The sequence below is a fragment of the Podarcis liolepis genome (genome assembly GCF_965112155.1).
Source record: "Podarcis liolepis genome assembly, chromosome: 1".
In the NCBI taxonomy this organism is placed as follows: Eukaryota; Metazoa; Chordata; class Lepidosauria; order Squamata; family Lacertidae; genus Podarcis; species Podarcis liolepis.
The window spans coordinates 113,296,147-113,314,735 of NC_139554.1; the positions used below are offsets into that span (position 1 = coordinate 113,296,147).

Genomic DNA, 18,589 nt, shown 5'->3' on the forward strand with positions numbered 1-18,589 from the left:
AGTCCAATAATGCCTGCTAGCCCAGTCTGGATCACGCACGCAGTTGGCTGTGAGAGCAGATGATCGCCCAGCATGAGCTTATGCAGGCAAGAAGCATGCTGACTTAAAATAAATTAGATTTATTGGTGGGTTTTAAGAGCAGAAGTCTTCCGATTCACAAAAACCCAGTGTAGGTTATGAATGCATGAAAAGCAGCCCTCTGTAATTTGTGGCGTTTGCTTTTTATTGCTATTACCAGGCAACTCATCAGTAACACCAGAGCAGTAAAGGAAGGCAGAATGGAAGCGGGGTCAGGGAAGTGGCATTTCAGCAGAGAGCCAGATGGCTTCTGCATAGACAGCTGCAGCAAGATGGGAACCAGGGATGTCCTTGGTGAGAAATTAACGGATTCTGCTAGAGTGCGCAGGGCTTGCTTGCTTTCTTTCTTTTTGCTGTTCTGTTTTAATTTAATACGTTCTCTTCTAATGTTTTATCCTTTCTCCCATTGGAGGGGGAAAAAAAGATACCCTAATGAAATGATTTGATAGTCTCAGCGGTATGCTCTGAATTGTTACGATTTCTTTCATTTTTTTGTACACCACAAGCAGAAATATTGCCAAAATGATGAAAAGCCAGGGGTACTTAGACTGTTTGATGCAAGAGTCAGCTTCTATTTTACTTGCAAAGTTTTGTGAAGAGAACTTCAGGCTAGTAGTTTGCTGCTGTTCAAATTGTACTTTTTATCTTCGTGTAATTCTGCAACAATGAAGATGTTGCATTATTTTAGAGGAGTGCTTCCAGAATGTCTGGCAGAGGATATCTAGAATGTCTATCTAGCAGTAGTAGTGGGAGTCAAAACTTTGTTTTCAGCAACATTCAGACCTCAGGGTTGTACCAGAAAACTCAAGAAGATACTACTATAAAACTTGACTATTGTGCTAAAGCTTCATTGGTTTTACCCTACTGTATCTTTTTGTAAAGGGGAATACAGGTCTTTATATTTTAACAGATACTTAAGTTTGCTATATGCCTCTATACAAATGCCACTGGGCTTTCCTTCATGTATCTCCTTTAAAATCCCAGTGTCTCCAAACCACATTGAATTAATTCTCAAAATGCCCAGCATGTTAAATTTGTACTCCAGCATAAGGTTGGGTGGGCAGGGACAAAACTGCACTAAAATTAACTTACAGTCCTACAATCAAGGGAAAATCGAAGACTTAAATTTGAGAGGTCAAACGACTGAAAATAAATACAGTGGTACCTCTGGTTATGTACTTAATTGGTTCCGAAGGTCCGTTCTTAACCTGAAACTGTTCTTAACCTGAGGTACCACTTTAGCTAATGGGGCCTGCTGCTGCTGCTGCGCCGTTGTGTGATTTCTGTTCTCATCCTGAAGCAAAGTTCTTAACCTGAAGTACTATTTCTGGGTTAGCGGAATCTAACCTGAAGCGTATGTAACCTGAAGCGTATGTAACCCGAGGTACCACTGTAATGTGAAGGATCATCACCCTTTTGAAACTTCATTGTAACTTTCAGTTAAAAGTCAGACCATGGGACAGTTGCTGACAACTTAATTCATCATATCACAACACAGCATTAAAGCTGCTGTGTTGAGAGCATTATGGTCAGGAACTGCTCATTTTATTGGTATAGTATAGAACAGGGGTCTGCAACCCGCGGCTCCGGAGCCACATGTGGCTCTTTTACACCTTTGCCGCGGCTCCGGGGTGGATACTAGCGAGGGGACGAGGCGCATTGTGCGCCCCGACACTCCCCACTGTGGCGGGCGCTGTACTGGCTGTGACATCGCATGGGGGCGGTGTGTGCGTTAGTCACGCACCGTCCTGACGTCACCTTCCCGCCCGCTGTCAGATCGCGGCTCCGGAGATATATTTGTTTTAAATGTCGCAATGGTTTTGCGGCTCCCAGTTTTTTTTTCTTCAGAAACGGGTCCAAGTGGCTCTTTTTGTCTTAAAGGTTGCAGACCCCTGGTATAGAAGTTAAGAACATGCGTAGGAAGCCCAGCACATCTTACTTTATCACTGGACGATTCTAGGCAATTTATGTCTGTGATAGGGGGATAACAATACCTTACTGCTTCGTTGCAAGGACCATAGAGGCAATGTATATGAGGTATGGTGATTTTGATCCAAAGTATTGTGAGACTCTTTCTGCTCATATAAGGAGACATTTCTGCTCCCCCTTTCCCCCACTCCAGATCCTCCAAAGGCAGGTGGCTTAACATTTTGGCATAACTGTCCACTTCAAGGAGGGCTTTTCTGCCACTGAAGACAGATCAGCCAATTCCTTGTTATCTAAAGACAGGAAGATGAATCTGGTCAGCATGTTGTACAATACATGCAGTAGGAAGAAGTACGGTCAGTTTTCAGTGATGTGCTGTGTAGTCATCTTTTCGTCCCAACAGCGAGTCTGTTTAGCATATTATTGCTGATGGTGAATATACCTTGGCAGCTCATATTTTAAGTCCCAATTTCTAGTTGCAAATTCTTAAAATAGTACAAAGAAAGAACTGCATGCACATCCATTAGTCTAGGGCACATGCAAGTGCTCATGTTGCAGCACGGAAGTTACCTTGAGTACTAAGAACTTGAGTAAAGGTAAAGAATATGCGTCTCCTAAGATACTTTTTACATGGTCTAGAGTTCCAGTTCCCATGTTAAATATCCCCCCTTTCCCTACCTGTTTACTGATCTAAATGTAAAAATGAAACCAGTACACAGATGGGGAATAAAATTATTTTTAAGTAGTCCAAATTATTTGGCCCTCTGGATTTTGAGAGGAAAGTAAAATGGAGCTGAATTGAACTGTCTTTCCTGACTTTTAAAATCTAATAAAGTCTGTAGGAAATAGTAGTATGAGCAATGTTGGCATTACATAGATTTTTCTCTCTTTTTCTCTGAGTGGTTGTCCAAATAACAGAGCAAGCTAAATATCTCCCACAAGGTTTTGGAAAAACCTTCAGCAAAGAGAAGCAAATGAACACATCCACAGTTACTAACTCAAGCTCAGTACCCAGAGCACAACTTGATAATATGATGGTCAAAGTATCTGTAAAATTTTCTGTAGCTTGGATCGAAAGGTCTCACTGCATGAGAAGAAAATATTCCTTATTGTCTATTTAGGTTTATTTCCCTCCTGTCTGCAGCTCAGTTTGCTCCAGAGAGTTGAGAAGACCCCCCAGAATGGCTTAAATGTCTTTGTTGCAGTGGGAAATTGGTGGTCCTTCCCCTTACTGTAGGCCAGGCTTCCTCAACCTTGGCCCTCCAGATGTTTTTGGCCTACAACTCCCATGATCCATAGCTAGAAGGAGCAGTGGTTGGGGAAGATGGGAATTGTAGTCTCAAAACATCTGGAGGGCCAAGGTTGAGGAAGCCTGCTGTAGGTTCTTTAAATAAAGCCAATATATTTTGACGTGCGAATAAAGGAATGTGAATATATTAAAAGGGTAAATTCTGTTTATGATCCTTTCAGATGTGAGAAAGCGGAAATCACAGAAGAAGAAAGCATCGGACAGAGATGCCAAGAGAAAGCAAGGAAGTCGTAAGAAACAGCCTGACAGGAAAAAAGAGAAGAGGCAGCCTGAGAGGGAAAATGGTGCTGAGAGGAATGCTGACAGGAATTCAAGAGACTTAAGTCGGAGAGATGATGCACCACAGAAACTCTCCCATGACAGAGATTATTCCGCTGACAGGAACAGCTACTGCGGTGGAAAGGACAGGGATCAGGAAAGAAATATGCCTTCGGAAAGCAAAAGTAGCCAATCTAAGAAGAAGAGGGCCGAAAGGCAGAATTCTTTTTCTGATAACGAAGGGAGGGACAGTCGCCGTGATAAGGATGGTGAACTCCACAGACGGAGGAAAGACAGATCAAAGTCTAGAGAGAGACCCCATAACTATCCCAATCCCAGGATGGATGAGCCCAGGCAATATCCGGACCAATTTAAAGAGTCAAGGAGAGAAGAGGGCAGGCGAAAGCACAGGGGCGATTCCCCACATAGGCGCAAATGACTCTAGTAGACTGCTTTTGAAATGCAAATACTTCTGCCTTGTGGTGAAAGCTGTATTTTTTGCAACATACGGAACATCTTTAAAGGACTTTTTGTACAAAGTACTTGTAAACATCATTGGAATTTTGAATGTTTCCAGTAACCCATCTTTTTATGATCGCTGCTTACAGGTTTTTGACTCCAGGAGCAAGCAAATGTAGTTTATTTTGATAATAAAACAGTCAAGCAATTTGTTTTACTGAAATATTAGTGCTTTACAAACTTGTTTGTAAATTTTATTTATGTTCTTTAAAAGTGCTACACATTCCTTAGTTTTCGTTCTTTAGGTGATTTTCCAATTATGGTACAGACGTTAAAAGGTTTCATGTCAGAAATAACAAATCCCCTGTATTTGTTTGCACTGCAGAACAACATTGATAGCGGTTGTTTATTAGTTTGATGAGAAAACTGCAACCTGCTGCTTAGAATTTAGACATTACAGAACTCAGTTGTGTATGTTTACACCTGATAATCCCACATTGTTCACATTCAGAGCTTCAAAAAAGTTCAGAAAACTAATGTGAGGCTTTGGTTTCATCAGATCTGGAGGGAATAAGCATCAACTATGTTAAAAATCTGTTAATGGATCAAGTTCTGCTCTTGGAAATGCAGTTGAGAATAGGTGACAATTTTTAAAAGCTGGCCTACACAGCTGATAACATTTTATTTTATTTTTCTTTAGATCTTAAAAACCTGTAGTTCAGAGAGTGCCAATACCAGAGTTCTCTTCTAGTTGAAACAGAACAGTGTCTTAGATGTTTTCAGCATATTTGGGGCAAGATTGGATATGTCATTTGAATTAGGACTAAAATAACCAAAGATTGCTGGATGTTTATTAGTTTCTTTTGTTTAAAAAAATGGATTCATGGGTTCGGAGAGATTTATATGAAGATGGCATGTGGATTTCTCAAGTATTATTTCACTACCACTGAAAAGTGTATAATTATGGAAAATGAGACACGGTTGAGATTTTGAATTGCTTTCATTCAAGGCTCAATGTTGTCATCTGGTGGCTTGATTGTACAATGGATTTCCTCTTTCTTTGCTTCCCCCCAGCAATCTCAAAGAATCTGCTCAGGATGGTTGGTGGACCAACCAGAGATGTGGGGGGTGGGGGTGGGAGAGAGAGAGGCAGGAGAAATTCCATTGTATTTGCTCACATGATGCTGGATCTTGCTCAGGGGTTTTTCCTCTTCTGATTTTAAGATCACCCCCCTTTTATTTATTTACAACTAAGTGCAGTACAGCCATCTTCTCAGAACTAAGTGCAGTACAGCCATCTTCTCAGAAGTGCAGTACAGCCATCTTCTCAGAAAAACTCTTCACAAGCTCAAGAGGTCAAGACACGAAAGCTTTAGCAACTAATCCACACCTAATGACCCACCTAAGTGGTACTCAGAATATCACTCAAGAAATCACTCAAGATATCCCTCAAGTAATTAAGGAACAAAAGAAGAAAAGGCACACTAACCTGGGAACTTCCTCTCTGCCCAGAACGTTGGAGGCTATACACCACACCCCCTCAACAGTATTTATAGGAACTCAAACACTGAGATCCTGCTCTGTTCCAGTAACAAGAAGCCGAAAGCACCAGCCTGAAGATGACGAGTGAGACCTCGTCGAAACGTCGCCTAGACACCCCAACTCTTACACGGGAAGACACCCGAAGACACCAAAACCTGCATTCCTGTACCCGTGAAAATCTACGAAAGCAAATATATATATATATATATACCTTTTTAATGTGGTTTTGATGAGCATTTCAACTTGCATCAAAATCAGAACTAAATACTTAAAGATAATGGCAAACTTTCTGGATACCAGCCATATAGATAGTGGTATTGTTGGTATTAAAGGGTTAAGAAGCTCTAATCAAGACGCTCTAGTCACTGAGCAGCTGGAGGTCGTTAAGCTTCCTGGAATGTGAGTTTGTATAAATAGTCAACTCACTCGTGTGTTTGCCCCTCCTTCCCCCCTTCCTTTTCTTTTGGGGCGTGTTTGCTGAAATGTGTGATTCTTCACCAGGGTTTTTTGTTTTTGTGTAAATAAACCTTTTATTTGAGTTCCAAACCGCTTGCTCCAAGATTCCTTTATTGACAAGATGCTGACTCTCCAGCCCTTCTTGAGCCGCTGTGCGAAAAGCTCTGCTGTAATGGGACATTGTGGCATCGGAAGCGCACTGGACATTTGATTAGCATTAAACTAATTAAAGTTTAATGGGACAGGTTATGGATGTTTGTACGTCAAGAAGGAGATAAGGAGTGCAGTTAAGAGTGATTTATGCAAGGACTGGAGCGAAGACAGAAGCGGTTGCCGACAACGAAAGCCTTCAAAGCAGCTTGAGTCCTGCAACGTGCCTAGGAAAAGTTTTAAAGAGGCACTGCGCAGTTTGTACTCGCTGGAAGACGTCTTATTCCTCGAGGAGCCACCTCAGCAGCTGGGAGACGGTCTACAGGTCTGTGAGTATCGTTCCTAAGCCCCAGGGAGGATGGCAGAGTCCCAGGAAAGTTTTGCTGTCCCGTTTACGCGACTCAATGGGAAAAATTGGCAAGATTGGAAGGCTAGAGTAAGGGTTTGGTTGCAAGCAAAAGAGTTGTGGAGTTGTACTGAAGCACCGCCTTTACAGGCAGCTGCAGACGCATCTGCAGAAGACAAAGCAGCAGCGGCAGCTTCACAGAAACGCGACAGGAAAGCCCAAGGTCTACTAGTTTTGGCAGTGGGACCAGAGCAAATGCCTTATGTTTCTGAGTTAAAGAACACGCATGAGGTCTGGACGGTTCTGCAGCGGTTAAATTCCAGAAACACTGCGGGGGCCAAGATCCATGCTACAAGATGTTTGTTTGATTTACGTCTCCAACCGGGAGCGTGTGTGAAAGAACATATTGCCAAAATGGTGTCTGCCTTTAATCAACTAAGACAGCTGGGCATTCCTTTCTCTATGGAGCAGCAGTCATACATTTTGTTGTCTTCTCTTGATAAAAGCTATGAGACTCTAGCTTTAACTTTGGAAGCTATGCCTTCATCTGAATTAACCCTTGAATACATTTCTTCTCGACTTGCTGATGAACAGGATAAAAGGCAAAGAGAAAGAGGTTTGTCTTCAAAGGGGAGTTATGCTGTGCCTAAGAGTGGGGATACTGAGTTTGAGAACACAGTAAATGCTTTTGCAGCTAGACACTGTTTTTGCTGTGGTTCCTCTTCCCATTTAATCAGGAATTGTACACGTGAACCTGGTCAAGACAGCACCAAGGCCGTTACCCCTAGTTACCAGACAAGGAGTTCCAGGGGACGTCGAAGAAGAGGAGGAGGTCGTGGCTACTCCCACAGCACACAGCACATGGCTTCAGCAATGGCGTTGATGCAAGGGCGTGGCCAAGGCAGCAATCTACGCTGGTTGATTGACAGTGGTGCATCTCACCACCTGGTGGCGCCATCTAGTGTCCGTTTGCAGAATTGCAGACATTTGCAAACCCTTAAAGTTGTGACAATGGCAGATTCAACTAAACGTTCCTTAGAGACCGTAGGCACAGTGTTTTTGAAGTGTTTGCAAACAGAAATTGATGCCTATGTGCTAAAGGGAATGAAGGGGTGTATTTTGTCTGTGTCAGAACTTGATAGAAATGGGTTTAAAACTGTGTTTGAAAATGGGGTTTGCACTATTTCAAAGAATAACGTATCTCTTTTGCAGGTGGAATGCAGAGATGGGTTATATTATTTTGAGACAAGTCCAGATGAAGTTGAACAGGTTCATGCTGGTTGTGTGAACTCGCCTACCCATAATTCTTGTGTTCATTTATGGCATCGCCGTTTGGGACATATTAATTTTCAGTATGTTAAAAGGCAACCTGAATTATCAGAAGGGTGCAAATTGAACAAATGTGCTAAGTATTTGGATTGTACTGCATGCAAAAGGGCGAAGGTTCATAGATGCAGCTATCCCAGTTCAAATAGGAAATCTGACAAAGTATTCCAACTTGTGCATATGGACCTATGTGGCCCAATGCCTGTTGCTAGCATGGGAGGTTCGAGGTATGCACTGTGTCTTTCAGATGACAAAACAAAGGTTACATGGTTTTTTCCTCTCAAGACAAAAGCAGATACTGCAGAAACAGTTAAAAATTGGGTTCATGCAGTAGAACTTGAATTCGGTACTAGAGTACTTGCTTTTCAAACAGACAGAGGGTCAGAATTTACCGGGTCTGTGTTGCAGAATTTCTTTAAGAAAAAGGGAATTAAGCATCGTCTGTCTACACCGTATTCCCCCCAAGAAGGAGGTGTGGCCGAACGTAAAAACAGGGTTCTGCAAGAGTTGGCAAACTCTATGTTGTTTGATGCTAAACTTCCTCAAAGTTACTGGGCGGAAGCCTGGCAGACGGCTACTCATGTTCTGAACCGAGTATATAATTCGGTAATTGGTACTACGCCATATTTTGCTTTATATGGGAAGAAGCCCAAAGTTAATTACTTTCGGGTGTTTGGATCTCAAGCCTATGTACTTATCCCAAAAGCGTTAAGGAAAAAGGGAAGTCCAAGGGCTAGGAAACTCATCTTTTGTGGGTACGAACCACACGCCAAATCTTGGAGGTTCGTGAACCCAGATGGGGATACTACAAGAGTGGTCCTCAGTAGGAGCGCTGAATTTTGTGAACAATCCGGATGGACTCACTTACATGCTAACCCTGACATTTTGAGAGATGATTTAGGCATTTATGCTGAGAAAGAAAGTCCAGAGGGTGATGAGCCAGAAGGGGATGGTGCACATGGTCCAGATCCAGATTCTGACCAGGCACAAGGTTCTTCTCCTAAGGTAGAAAAGCCAGAATCTAAGAGTGTTCCAACATCGCCAGTCATTAGGCCTAGCAGACAGCAAAAGCGAAGCAGGTCGCCTGCAACACCAAGCCCAAGGGAGGTATCTAAACGGAGGTCTTTATCCCTAGAGGCACGTCGAGACATAAAGTCTGAGACAGATTCTGACAGCCAACGGTCAGAGGGGGCACAAGAGGAGCAATTGCGCAGGTCAAAACGTGCCACAAAGGGCAAGCCGCCAGAGCGGTTTAAGGTGACAAGTGTATACGTAAATATGGCACAGTGTGAGCCAGATAGCTATGTAGAGGTACAACAGCTTCCAAGCTCAGAAGCCGCAAAGTGGCAGGAAGCAATGGAAAAAGAGATGGCTTCAATGAAGTCTCTTGGTGTGTTTACAAGTACAGAGCTTCCAAAAGGGCAACAAGCTGTAGGTTGTCGATGGGTATATCGTTTAAAGCCCACAACTACTGAGGAGTTGCAATATAAAGCCCGACTAGTTGCAAAAGGATTTTCGCAGCGCAAAGGAGTTCACTATTCTCAAATTTATGCCCCTACTTCAAGATCGGAGTCGTTAAGAATGCTTTTAGCCTCTTCAGCTAAGAAGGGAAATAAGCTGTTTCATTTTGATGTCAATGTGGCTTATTTAAATGCAGACTTACAGGAGGAAGTCTATATGACGCCACCACCAGGTTTTGAAGGAGACAAGCCAAACCAGGTCTGGCGCCTACACAAATCCATTTATGGGTTGAAACAGTCTGCCCGTAATTGGAATTCCTGCTTAAACGATGCTCTAGAGAGCATGGGGTTCAGAAAGAGCGCAGCAGATGCGTGTCTTTATCTAAAAGGCTCGGGATGTGAACAAGAAGCAGTCTTGATATTTGTTGACGATTTATTATACAGTGGAAAGGACGATAAACTTGCACAACAATTTGCCACAAAGCTTGGAGAAAGGTTTCAGATAAAATCACTAGGCAATGTATCTGTTTATCTAGGAGTTAAAGTTCAGCAAGATGAAGATGGGAACTATTGGCTCAGCCAAGAAGCTAAGATCCAGCAGTTGCTGGAAAGGTTTAAAATGGACAACTGTGCTGGTGTTAAAACCCCAATGGAGTTAAGTTACACAAAGGATGCTCAAACTGAGCAACAGGCAGAGTTCTGTAATCCCGGGGTTTACCAGTCAGCGATAGGCAGTCTACTCCACATTGCACAGTGGACTCGGCCCGATATAACATATGCTGTCAACATGCTGTGTAGACAAGCTGAAAAACCATCAATGCATGCTTGGCAAGGAGTAAAAAGAGTTTTAAGGTATCTCCAAACTACCAAAAGGTTTCGCTTAAAACTATCAGCAGAGGGCAGCACACAACTTGAATGTTGGGCTGACAGCAGTTGGGCAGATGCTGGACCAGATAGAAAATCAGTGTCAGGAATGGCGATAAAATTTGGAAATGCACTAATTGGTTGGAGATCAAGGAAACAATCACTTATAGCTTTAAGTTCAACTGAATCTGAGTTCAATGCATTATCAGATGTATGTAGAGAACTGGAATTTTATAAGCAACTGGTACAAGAATTGTTTGGAGAATGTTCCCTACCTATCAGAGTGTGGGAAGACAATCAACCTTGTATTAAACTAGCTAAATCGGGCCAATTCAAGGCACACACAAAACACTTGGATATCCGTTATCAAAATGTATGCCAAAGTGTAAAACAAGGTTTAATTGAACTAAAATATTGTCCAAGCCGAGAAAATCTCGCAGACGGTTTTACAAAAGCTTTGAGTCCGCAATCTCATAAATGTTTCTGTTCAGGTTTAAATTTGAATTAAGGTTGGTACAGCTCAGTGTTACGAGCGAGAGGGGGTGTTGGTATTAAAGGGTTAAGAAGCTCTAATCAAGACGCTCTAGTCACTGAGCAGCTGGAGGTCGTTAAGCTTCCTGGAATGTGAGTTTGTATAAATAGTCAACTCACTCGTGTGTTTGCCCCTCCTTCCCCCCTTCCTTTTCTTTTGGGGCGTGTTTGCTGAAATGTGTGATTCTTCACCAGGGTTTTTTGTTTTTGTGTAAATAAACCTTTTATTTGAGTTCCAAACCGCTTGCTCCAAGATTCCTTTATTGACAAGATGCTGACTCTCCAGCCCTTCTTGAGCCGCTGTGCGAAAAGCTCTGCTGTAATGGGACATTGTGGCATCGGAAGCGCACTGGACATTTGATTAGCATTAAACTAATTAAAGTTTAATGGGACAGGTATTGCTCTATAATCTCTTTGAATAATTGACTCCCCCCCCCCCCCATAAACATGAACAATCACTTCGGCTTTTCCAACACTGAGGGTAGCACAAGTGAAGCGGCTTTGAAAATTGTTCTATCTCCGTCAAACATAAACGTGAATCGGGGGAGGGAATCAATTCTCCCGCCAATTTGGGAGGAATTCAACATTGCTGTCTTTTGACCCTTCCATCAGAGCAAGCATTTCTGATTGCCAAACAGAACGATTCCACCCTCCTCCCCTCTGCACTGTTCTGGGGTTTTTTTCCTGACTACAAGGAGCAAAACAGTTATTGGCAGACCAGAAGTCCCTTAGATTTTTCGCCTGTCTGTGTAAACTGCAAGTTGGCCTTTTTTAAATTCCCTCCCACTTCCCCATAATGCCAGTTGTTGGCCAAAATTCTCATATTATGAAGTTGTGATTAAATATAAAACTTGACTTCAGTTAGGACAACTCAGATCTGAAGCGCTTGAATGAATGGAATGGCAAACTCCCGTTTATTCTTTTCCCTCTTCCTGCTTTGTACTTCTCTTCGTGTAGTTTTATAGGGTAGGATTCACCTAATTTATCAGCAGACGCTGTACACATCTGGCAAGCTGAAATGCTGGTGCAGATGCAATGTTTTCTCATAGCGCAGTATTGAATTCCACCCGCAGTCTGCCAAACGAAAACAGTATTTTTTACATTGGACATGGTGAAACTCTCTAGTCCATGAAGTAAATGTTTCTTTTAGCCTTATAAGTGCCATTTAAGATACTCTTCGTTGTAACTGACTAATACAGCTTATCCCTCTGGGGCAGAAATCAGTGTGACTTCTTTCACATAATGTATTGGACACTGCGATGCCAAAAAAAAAAGGGGGGGGAGGGAATCTAATGCACCTTAATTGATGCAGACCAAGATGCAGTAACAGCTGTCACAAAACTGGTTAGCCATTACTTGCCCCAGGGACCACAAAGGCTTCTTGTTAAATAATTGAAAATCTGAAAGCCCTCCGATCTGCAGTTCTGGTTGTGAAGCCACTGTCTTAACAGGTATTCCAAATTTTTCTCTGTGCCTATTTCTGTTTTCGCATTTGGAATTCATTTTCCTAAATAAAATCTGTAATCTGGACATGAGCAGACTTAGAACATCTTGCTTGTTTATCAGAATAATTGTATTTTGATAGGATTTATATAATGCTTAATCATCAAAACCTCTAAGCTGTCCATATAAGGTACAGTGGTACCTCAGGTTAAGTACTTAATTCGTTCTGGAGGTCTGTTCTTAACCTGAAGCACCACTTTAGCTAATGGGGCTTCCTGCTGCCGGAGCATGATTTCTGTTCTCATCCTGAAGCAAAGTTCTTAACCTGAGGTAATATTTCTGGGTTAGCAGAGTCTGTAACCTGAAGTGTATGTAACCCGAGGTACCACTGTATATGTCAAAATTATCGACCCTTCCAACTCTACAATTCTAAATTGTAAATCAGATGTTTTAAAAACAAGTTAAATATCCCCCCCGAATATTAACAAAACCCATTTTAAAAATACACATTGTAAAAATCAAATGGCATATTAAAATACATGTCAAATATATGTGTTTGGACAGGCTTAGTTTAAAAGGTTTTTAAGAGGTGCCAAAAACTGCCTCAAAGGTACCTGCCTAATCTGGTATATCATTTAAAGGTAAAGGTAAAGGTACCCCTGCCCGTACGGGCCAGTCTTGCCAGACTCTAGGGTTGTGCGCCCATCTCACTCAAGAGGCCATGGGCCAGCGCTGTCCGAAGACACTTCCGGGTCACATGGCCAGCGTGACATCGCTGCTCTGGCGAACCAGAGCCGCACACGGAAACGCCGTTTACCTTCCCGCTGGTAGGCGGTCCCTATTTATCTACTTGCACCCGGAGGTGCTTTCGAACTGCTAGGTTGGCAGGCGCTGGGACCGAACGACGGGAGCGCACCCCGCCGCAGGGATTCGAACCGCCGACCTTTCGATCGGCAAGCCCTAGGCGCTGAGGCTTTTACCCACAGCGCCACCTGCGTCCGGTATATCATTTACCAGCTACTAATCAAAACAAAATACGTGTATTGGTGAAATATGTCTATTTAAAGCCTGAAAACACTAAACTCGTCTGTCACAATCATTTTAACCATCAGCCTTAGTTGTATCACTTGAATAGATTTCCTAGAGTGGACACTAAAAGTGCATGAATGAACAGCTAAACACGGACATTATTTCGTAAAATAATCACCATCACCACCATCTTGTTTTAATTATGCAGTGTGAATTACCCTATTTTTTGGTGTATAAGACACCCCCTATTTTGGGGGACTCAGCATTAAGAAAATGGGGGGAGATTGCCAAGAATTGTTAAGCTTTTTTAAGGAGAATTTCCCAGAGTTCCAGTTACAGATAGGTAGCCGTGTTGGTCCGCCATAGTCAAAAAAAAAAAAAAAATTCCTTCCAGTAGCACCTTAAAGACCAACTAAGTTAGTTCTTGGTATGAGCTTTCGTGTGCATGCACACTTCTTCAGATACACTGAAACAGGTGCTACTGGAAGGAATTTTTTTATTTTTTCCCAGAGTTGTTGATCTTTTTTTTTGGGGGGGGGGGGAGATTGCCGACTCTCAGTCGCACGTCACCCCTCAGCACTACCTGGTGTATAAGACGAGAGCAAAGATTTTTAACATGATTTTTAATAAAATACCTTCGTCTAATACACGGAAAAACAGTAGATGTAAAAAGTATATAAGCCATCTTAAAGTATGCACAGCCACAATTGGCTCTTCAAGTGTGTAGTTTTGAAAATTCAGTTTACATATTTGCAGGGGTGTGTTTGTGTTGTTGCCCCCGATTCTTGCAAGGCTAGAAGGTAACCTGTACAGATTTAAGAGCCGCATCCATTGTTTTGTCTGCTTTTGCAATTTTCGTGCACCCCCGTCCTCAGTATGCAGCCCCAAAAAAGGTTCCCCGTGTGGCTCTGAGGCTAGAAAATGATTCCTCGCCACTGCTATACAGATCTAAAGGTAAAGGGACCCCTGACCATTAGGTCCAGTCGTGGCCGACTCTGGGGTTGTGGCGCTCATCTTGCTTTATTGGCCCAGGGAGCCGGCGTACAGCAGGACTAATGTGGCCAGCAGGACTAAGCCGCTTCTGGCGAACCAGAGCAGCGCACGGAAACGCCGTTTACCTTCCCGCTGGAGTGGTACCTATTTATCTACTTGCACTTTGGTGTGCTTTCGAACTGCTAGGTTGGCAGGAGCAGGGACCGAGCAACAGGAGCTCACCCTGCCACGGGGATTCGAACCGCCGACCTTGGGGTAAGTTCCACTGATCACCAATGGGTCTTATTGATGAGTAAACGCATTTATGGGGTTGCACCGTTTGTGACTTTGAAACATGGCCTCCTTTTGCAAAGCATTGCGTTTCTCTCATTGACCTCCTGCTGCCTTTGGTACTTTTGCAGGAGTCATCTGAGGCTATAGCTAATTGCAGGTGGGTGCACACGTCAAGATGGGACTGAGCCGACCACGTACCCGTGGCAGTGTGTGCCACATTCTGCAATCTGCCTTCCCTTTGATTACAAATGTGGAGGTAATTGCCGGTTTGGGTAGAAAGGGCAGAAAATTATAAGTAGAGGTTACTTCGCTTTGCAGGCCTGTATAATCTAAACTGCTCTCAATTTCACACTATTTATAGCAGATCTTATTTCCATAATTGCATTGGTTGTAGGTTTGTGTAGAAGAAACGTAAGCGCAGAAAGCCTTGAAGTGAGCTGCATGGAGTGTCCTGGTTGACCGTTTACAAGGTCAGCTCTGCAGTCTTTTGTTAAATCATTGCCTTCCTGAAAGTCAAGATTAATGTCCGTTTTAACTCTAGCTCAAACTTTCAACATTCGCTTCCCAGCTACAGGGCTATATTTCTAAAAATTAAAGTTGTCAGGGCTATGGATGCCATGCAGACCTTTATCAGTTAAGCCCCAATGGCATACCCTCCAAAAATGTCCAGGCCCAAAACCAGGATGCGTCTTCCGGGCCACGGTCCTGGGTGAGTCACGTTACCTGCATGAGGTCGCAGCCCCTAAAAATAATAAATTAATAATAAATTTTATTTATACCCCGCCCTCCCCAGCCAGAGCCAGGCTCAGGGCACCTAACACCAGTAAAATTACAGTAAAAACATAAGGGGGGGGGAATTTAAAATACAGGTTAAAATGCAATTTAAAATGCAGCCTCATTTTAAAGTAGCCGATAAATCAAGACCATAAGGGGAGGGAAATATAAGGGTCAGACTGAGTCCAAACCAAAGGCCAGGCGGAACAGCTCTGTCTTGCAGGCCCTGCGGAAAGATGTCAAGTCCCGCAGGGCCCTAGTCTCTTGCGACAGAGCGTTCCACCAAGGCGGGGCCAGTACTGAAAAAGCCCTGGCCCTAGTTGAGACCAATCTAACCACCTTGTGACTTGGGACCTCCAAAATGTTGTCATTTGTGGACCTTAAGGTCTTCCGCAGGGCGTACCAGGAGAGGCGGTCCCGTAGGTACGTGGGTCCTATGCCTCATAGGACTTTAAAGGTCAAAACCAGCCCCTTAAACCTAACCCTGTACTCCACCGGGAACCAGTGCAGTTGGTAAAGCACTGGATGAATGTGATCCCACAGCAAAGACCCCGTAAGGAGCCTCGCTGCGGCATTCAGCACCTGCTGGAGTTTCTGGGTCAGCTTCAAGAGCAGCCCCGCGTAGAGCGAGTTACAATAATCAAGCCTGCTGGGAGGGGGGAGGGGACAAGATCATGCCACCCAAAATGGCTTTGGTGTTCTCATGCAAAAAAACAATGTCCCAGTTTTTCCAGGATAGTTGAGGGGTATGCAATGAATGAAGCCTGTTACCCAGTGGTTGGGAAAGCATGTTCTGCCTATGCCCACTTGTGATGAATGTGTGACCCACTAGACTACATCACCCCTGACCCTTAGCCATGCTGGATTGTGGGGGGGGGGGAGGGTGATGGGAACTGCAGTCCTACAGCTTAAATCTGAGTGGGCATGTGTAGGACTGCATAGTACGTTCCCAGAAAACAACAGGAATTTACATACAGGCAGGAGTACACAGACATGAACATAATGGGTTCATTAAACACCAATAGGAATTCCTAAACTAGCTAAACCGATTTCAACTTTCAACCAAAATAGAATCAAAACTTTTTTTTCTGAAACAGGTACAGCTACTTGCATAAAACAGGGTGGTCTATATAACCAATACAAACAAATACAGTCGTACCTTGGAAGTCGAACAAAATCCGTTCTGAAAGTTCATTTGACTTCCAAAACCAAATTGCGGCTTCTGATTGGCTGCAGGAAGATCCTGCAACCAATCAGAAGCCGTGGAAGCCCTGCCGGATGTTCAGGTTCCAAAAGAATGTTTGCAAACTGGATCAATCACTTGCGGTATTCGGGAGACAACATCCGAGTTCCAGGGCGTTTGGGATCCAAGGTACGACCGTAACAAGATTTTTTATTTTTTTGAAGCAGCATTTGAGCTTAAGTACACCATGTGCTTGGGTGACTAGCAATGTAATCCCAAGGTCTGTGCCATGCCTCTTAGGTGCTTAACTACTATTAGATATATAACTAAAGCTTACTTACTTGGCACAAGTCAACATTACAATTAAGCTCAGTCAACAGGAGGAATTGTGTAAGCCATGGAGAAGCCACCTAGATTTCTCCTAAAACAATGAGCCAATTACTTTAGCTTTTATTTACTGACCACCCTTGTGTGGGTTACTGTGGGTGTGGGGTACTGGAGATCAGAAAGTTGTGAATCGAGTATGTCATTTGTCAATGATCACCACTAGAAACTAGGATAATATGCACTGTGACGTCACTGAGCTGCTTTCAGGGGTCTTTGTTAGGATATTTTACATCAAATCAGCTAGCCCATGCTTTACGGCATGGGTAGGCAAACTAAGGCCCGGGGGCCAGATCTGGCCCAACTGCCCTCTAAATCCAGCCCGCGGACGGTCCAGGAATCAGCTTGTTTTTACATGAGTAGAATGTGTCCTTATATTTAAAATGCACCTCCGGGTTATTTGTGGGGCCTGCCTGGTGTTTTCACATGAGGCGAATGTTTGCTTTTATTTAAAAATGCATCTCTGGGTTATTTGTGGAGCATAGGAATTCATTCTTCTTCCTTTTTTCAAAATATAGTCCGGCCCCTCACAAGGTCTGAGAGACAGTGGACCGGCCCCCTGCTGAAAAAGTTTGCTGCCCCCTGCTTTACGGTCTCCAGAATGGCATAGGACACTTAGGCTGCGAACATACAAGTTTTTATTCTAGAATCAATAGAGAGCAAGTACTTGGTTTTTTTCTATGTAGTCCACACACAATATAGAGTTATTGCTATTCTTTTTTGCCCCTGAAAAGTGCTTCTTGAGGGATGGGTTTTACTTCAAGAATGAAAGCTCAGTGCTGATTGGTTCTTGGTTCTTCATTACCCCACAATGGGGAGTGTGCCCAATGGCATTGTGGTTGGAGGTGTACCAATATAACAATTGCTAGTTCCTTCATGCACCTGGAGCATGTGCAGGGAGGGAAAGGTGTGGATAATATAACCAAGGGATGGGTTTTCAAATGCATATCAAGTAACCACATTCATCTCCATGGACAGCAGGATCTGGAATCAACCTAGATTGAAAGCAACATGTTGAGAACAGGCATGTCTGATTCTGGTTGAGAAAAACAACATTTTTGTGCTACAAATGGGTTAGTGCGTGCACAGCCTTACGACAGTACAACTCTATGCATGTATTTCTGCAGTGCAATCCTATGTACGCTTACCTGAGAGCAAGCCCTACTGAACTCAGTGGGACTTGCTTCTGAACAGACAGTATTAGATTTGCACTGTTAATGAATGAACTACACAGTTGCACAGGTTGCCCAAGACGACCTTTGCAAGTGAGCATCCCCATCCATTTCAGTGTAGGGAGCAATTACACACATGTGTGCGCGCACACACACATACATACCCCGTGTGCACAAAACTGGCTCCTCCATTAAAATGGATGTTCTGAATGTGTCCCCTTTGCATATGGGAAATTACTAGATTAAGGATCATTCGTTCATCATAAAATACATGAAATTGTCGATGTCAGGATGAATCTCGTAACAGTGCTCTTCTGTGCATGCTTACTCAGAAGTAAGCCCCAGTGTTTTCAATGGGTTTGCTTTCACACAGGAGTGCAAATGATGTAAAGTAAAACTGTTTTTAAAAATGCTAGCCCTATTATTTCTTTTACAATTAAAACCAGTTTTAAATTATTACATGAAAACCATTCAATCGGTTATACTTTTGCTTGCTTGGGAGATGGCAGCGAAAATCATTGCTAATGGAAAACCAAGATAAATAAGGTGCAGCCGAGTGTAGTACACCAAGTTGTAAAAATGTAGTTATGAAGGATTCTTAACCAGTCACGTTGGGTTAGATCCAAACTGAGT

The 18,589-nt window shown here is 43.2% G+C and overlaps 1 protein-coding gene and 1 long non-coding RNA gene across 5 annotated transcripts in view; both read left to right on the forward strand.

The window, feature by feature from the left end:
- Window positions 1-4,253, forward strand: part of CWC22 (CWC22 spliceosome associated protein homolog) — a 40,958-nt gene extending 36,705 nt beyond the window's left edge. For all 4 annotated transcript variants that reach the window (XM_083496223.1, XM_083496224.1, XM_083496226.1 and 1 more), the window contains exon 20: window positions 3,475-4,253. In XM_083496223.1, the coding sequence (XP_083352349.1) occupies window positions 3,475-4,010 (536 nt within the window). In that variant the 3' untranslated portion in view covers window positions 4,011-4,253. The remainder of the gene's footprint in view (window positions 1-3,474) is intronic.
- A 1,520-nt stretch (window positions 4,254-5,773) lies between these two features.
- On the forward strand, window positions 5,774-12,240 carry LOC310704306. Its single transcript, XR_014524711.1, has 2 exons — window positions 5,774-5,886; window positions 11,101-12,240. It is a non-coding gene; the product is annotated as an uncharacterized lncRNA (long non-coding RNA).
- The last annotated feature ends 6,349 nt before the right edge of the window (window positions 12,241-18,589 follow it).